The sequence below is a fragment of the Syzygium oleosum genome, unplaced genomic scaffold, assembly GCF_021117445.2.
Source record: "Syzygium oleosum isolate NSW1041296 unplaced genomic scaffold, Sole_v2.1 Sole_v2.38, whole genome shotgun sequence".
NCBI classification, from domain to species: Eukaryota; Viridiplantae; Streptophyta; class Magnoliopsida; order Myrtales; family Myrtaceae; genus Syzygium; species Syzygium oleosum.
The window spans coordinates 942,097-946,884 of record NW_026607522.1 but is presented as its reverse complement, the minus strand read 5'-3'; the positions used below and the strand labels follow the sequence as shown (position 1 = coordinate 946,884).

General features: G+C 39.2%; 1 protein-coding gene across 1 annotated transcript; it reads right to left on the bottom strand.

Annotated features, from left to right (window-relative positions):
• Positions 1–2,860: 2,860 nt before the first annotated feature.
• LOC115691381 (protein DMP2-like) lies at positions 2,861–3,881 on the bottom strand. Its single transcript, XM_030617986.2, has one exon. The coding sequence runs from the start codon at positions 3,843–3,845 to the stop codon at positions 3,114–3,116; it is 732 nt and encodes a 243-aa protein (XP_030473846.1). The 5' UTR covers positions 3,846–3,881; the 3' UTR covers positions 2,861–3,113.
• Positions 3,882–4,788: the final 907 nt, after the last annotated feature.

The window sequence follows — 4,788 nt, the reverse complement described above, 5'->3', positions numbered from 1 at the left end:
TGTTTTTTCGATCCTTGGCTAAACAGTACCTCAAGCAAGGAACCAGACAAAAGATCCCTTTGTCGGCCCGGGTTGCATTGACCGGTCCATTTACGGGCCACCCGGTTCACCAGCTTCAGTTATAGCCTAGAAAACACAAATCGGCCTAGAAGCCCATGCACAAACCTCTTAAAAACCCAAATCCCACACAAGCCTTAACCCCGGTAGAATTAGCAAGTGCACAGCAAATCCGTATAAAACGAGCTCTAGCAAGTCGGAGTCGGAAGTCAATTTAGAGGGGTGATCGGTTTCATGGTGGGTTGGTTCCACCCTGGAACCGAACCGGGGAGAGTCAGTTCCAGTTTATGAAACTGGGAATCGACCCAACTAGTCCTGAAACAAAGGGTCAATTCAGGTTCTGACTATGATGGTTTACAAATTGCCATTTTCCAACTTAATGACATTTCAATAATCAAGCTCGTTAACTTAATGAATTAGGTGAGAAGGGAGAACCATTTGGAAGATTTCTTTCAGTAGCAAAAGAAATGGCAAACTCTTTCAGTAGTAAAACAAATTGCCCCACGTTGCTTTCAAGTACAGACTCGATCTGCCTCTCTCTCTCTCTCTCTCTCTCTCTCTCTCTCTCTCTCTCTCTCTCTCTCTCTCTCTCTCTCTCTCTCTCTCTCTCTCTCTCTCTCTCTCTCTCTCTCTCTCTCTCGTTTAGGGAACGTGGTTTGCAATTACCCTTAAATCCAAGATCAATTTTACCATAAGTAGGGTTAGTCAAGGACGGTAATTAGGCATTTAGTCGAGGTGGTTCTTCTGTAAGTAAAGGCTCCGTTTGTTTAGCAAAAATTAAATGATTTAGGAAACATTTTCCTAAAGATAATTGTTCATATTGTTTGAAATAATTAGTCGATAAAAAATGTTTTCATTATCGATAACAATTTATATCTAAACATTTTCATGGAAGATAAAAATATTTTTCGTTTATTCATTTTTATAAGTAATACAAGCGATCATTTTTAAAATAATATTTTCTACATCATTCATTTGTCGCGAAATAACTGCGTAAGCGAGTAAATGGTAATGCTGCGGATTCCAGAATGGAGAGCCCAAAAAGATTGAATCTCCATGAAGAAGTCAGGAGACGAATGCACGTCTTCCGAAGTGGTGGCACTCCTACTTTCACATTTGAAGACAGACTGGTGTTCCATTAGGATTCGGGACAATTATTTTGATCCTGACGGTGGTCGGCCCACTCAACACGCCAACATAGAGCAACTCCCACAAAAACGAGATTACAAATTGCCTTACATTGAATTTTAAGTGCTCCCAATCATTCTTACCCTTTAAGAGAAAAAAATATATTAAAAAAAGTATATCGATCTGGTTCAGTTCGGGCGGTTCAGTTCCGCACCTGAAACGAAGAACCGGACCAGTTATTGCCGGTTCCAAATTATGGGAACCGGAAACCGCCCAAAACCAGCCGGTCCCGTTCCTGGGTTGGAAACCGGACCGATGCTCACCCCTTTTAGAGGCTGAAAATGAACTCGTCCATATTCGATCGAAGCTTTAAATAAGTGTAGACTGAAATAGATCAGGCTGCACAAAGCTTTGATTGAAACTTGTATAATTTTTGTTCACAACGACGGCCATTAATGATCGACCCGATTTGGACTGTCGAGCCACTTCATTGGACTCCGAAAGCTCGGGCCGACCGCTATTGGGCCGGGCTTTATTGTTTTCGAAGGACCGGGCCATGAACCCACCAAGATACTTTGTAGCAATTGGGTTGTCAAAGAAAAAAGCCCAAAAAAAAAGACGATAGATTTTGTGCTAGTATTTGTGTAAAGGAAATCCAAGTGAAAAGGCTACAATCATTTCTCTCACAAATTTTTCTAGCAATATAATGATATGAGTTTTTGTTTTTCGAGAATTTATTTTGCTAGGTACGATACGGTCAAATCAACATTTAATAACTTGTAAATAGGATTCTAGCAAAGTATCCAAAGTGTGAAAGAATTGAGCCGATTCAGAAAGTCAAGTACACATCAACCTCATGAGATACGTAAGATCAAAGGGAAAAACAAACTGGTAGCTCGAATATATTTTATAGAACATGAGACTCTATCGCCCCAAGTAACTAATTGATTTAGAAAATTGCTAAATGGTAGTTTTTCCATCAAGGAGTAATTATTAAATAAATTTGTTAGACGTGCTAAAATGAATGTGCATCGTTAGATCCAATCGGATTCAATTTTTTTCTCTCCAAATTTCTATAACGCGCTCAACGATCTCTCGAGGGAGGCTAAAACGAGGTGCCGAAAGATGTGAAACCATCTAAAGTTAACCGAAAAATTTTGTTAACATGTTGAGATTAATTTAATACTTTGAAAATGTAAATAAGCAAGTGATTTTTTTTAAGTACGTTATTTCTTAATTTTCAAAGTATCTCCACTGTTTTTGCGGTTTTAAACAAAGATATTAGCTTTATTTTTTAAGAAAAAGTACTATATTTTCCTTCAAATATGAAAACAAAAATATATATGTCAACTGTTATAAAATCATTAACAGATTTAATGATTTTACATGTCAACCTGCGTGATTGTAATGATCTCATAGATTCAAAGTTAAGAATTTATATGATGTGCCATTTATTTTTGGCTTTATACATTTTCCCTAATCTAACAGTTTACGCATTTTGACTGTTCTGTTTTTACTTTTTCTTGTTATTTTTAGGTACGTAGACCCGATCTAAGCTGTCCAATTCGCTTGTTGCTGATGTGCTCGGATCTTAAGGGGTAACATCATCTAACTTAAAAAAGAAACTAATTTCAGAAAATCCGAATCCTTGAAATTAAATTTGGGCTGCCATAAATGAAGCTGACTATGATTGATATATACCACTCGTGATGACAAACTAACCAAAAGACATTGATAAATAAATGAATTCCACTACAAATAGATCAGATCTACCGATACATTGTAAGATCTACAGCAACAAATACTTATAATCGTAATTATGTACTCATCCTAGAGCACATGAGTCTAACATGAGAAACCCTAGATGCATTTATTTGGAAATATGCATGAAATTGCACTGTATCATGCATATGTGCTTTTGTGTGTCATCAAACTTTCGCGGCATTGCTCTCCGAGGTAGTACTAGTCTCCGAGGTGGTACTAGTGCCACTTGAAGGATACCCAACTCCGTTGCGTGTGCTCGGGAACAACGTGAACAGCGTGCTCGAGATCGAGCCGATCACAGTCGGCAGAACCGTGATCAAAGTCTTCTCCGTATTCTCGAAAGACGGATAGAAGCACTTCACGGTGTTCGTGTCCAACAACGCCAGAACTGCAAAAATAATCACCGACAAGAAAGCATGGACAAAGTCCGAAAACCGAAGCTTATACCCCGACGAGCTCGTGGAGCTACCGGAGCTCGAGCTAGGCCAGATGCCCTTGGCCGTGGCGAACCCATAGTGGGTCGACCCATCCGTCCCCTTGTAGCTGTCGGTGAAGCTAGCCACAAAACATGAAATGCCACAAACTGCGATCAGAATGGCGCTTAGGTACTTGTTATAAGTGTGGCACTCGCCGTTGTTGGTCAGAAGAGGGTTGAGGAATTGAAACAAGAAGACGGTCCCGGACGGAAGGAGCTTGATGATGTTGCCTAGTCCGGTGTATGCGCTGCTGCTACTGCTGCTACTGCTGCTGCTGCTGGTGGTGGTGGTGGTGCTGCTGCTGCTTTGTTGCTGAGAATTGGTAGTGGAAGATTGGGAAGAGATCTTGTTGCCCATTTTTTTTACAATGCTAACTAATTTTTGAAAAATGAACAAGCTGCCTAGGATTGGGAGAGGCATTTGGGATTGTGTTTTGTGTCTTGAAATGACCTCAAGTTTGGGTATTTATAGGCGGAGCGAAGTCGGGTAAGAGGAAGTTGCATGGACGGAAAATCATACGAATTGGCACTGTTTTAAAGTGAGACGGTCTTGGCGTTCCATTCATAGGGAGTTGACCAGATTCAGTCCAACCCTATTTTCTGGTCGAAACGGTTGAATCTTATGAAGAGCAACAGTTCTTAATCACGTTTTGGAAAGTTGACCAAATGTGAGAAGAGAAGAGAGGTTAGAGATACGCAAAGTGATAATCCATTATCAAAGAATAATAACTTTAACTTGTCACAAGAAACAAGAATCGGAATTAGAGGCTATGCTTTGTATGGCAACTATATTTAGTTCGATACTATTTTGTAGTTTTGAATATTTCCTAAGTCCAAACTACATGTTGTTGGGCCTTTCAAGTAACTTCAAACCTAATTAACCAAAAGCGCACTATGTATAGATAATAGTGGCAAAGAAAAACATGAAGTGATTATGTAAATGGTCGTGCTATATTTCCATCATTGATTAGAGGAAATTTTTTTCAACCATAACTCTGATTAGTAGGTTACAAATATAGGGATAATCTACTTTAATTTTAGTTTAAGTTTGCATGTGGGTGATATTTATAACTTGAACTACCCATTATAATGAGAATATAGTCTCAATAGGCTTCCATAAGGTGAAGAACATGCTTCTATGACTATAACCTTCTCTTTTATGGAAGGTTACTTGCTAAAGTGATTGAACCCAGTTCAATCTTTCTACACCCATCTTATGGTTCTATCTCTTGTGCAAGTTGTTGCATGGATCATGTACATGCGCACCCACAATCAATCTTTAAATTCACACAATTTTCCATGTGGCCCTTTATACGTCTGGGGGATGTCCATCTACCCAATTGTATTCTAATTCGGGCTATATT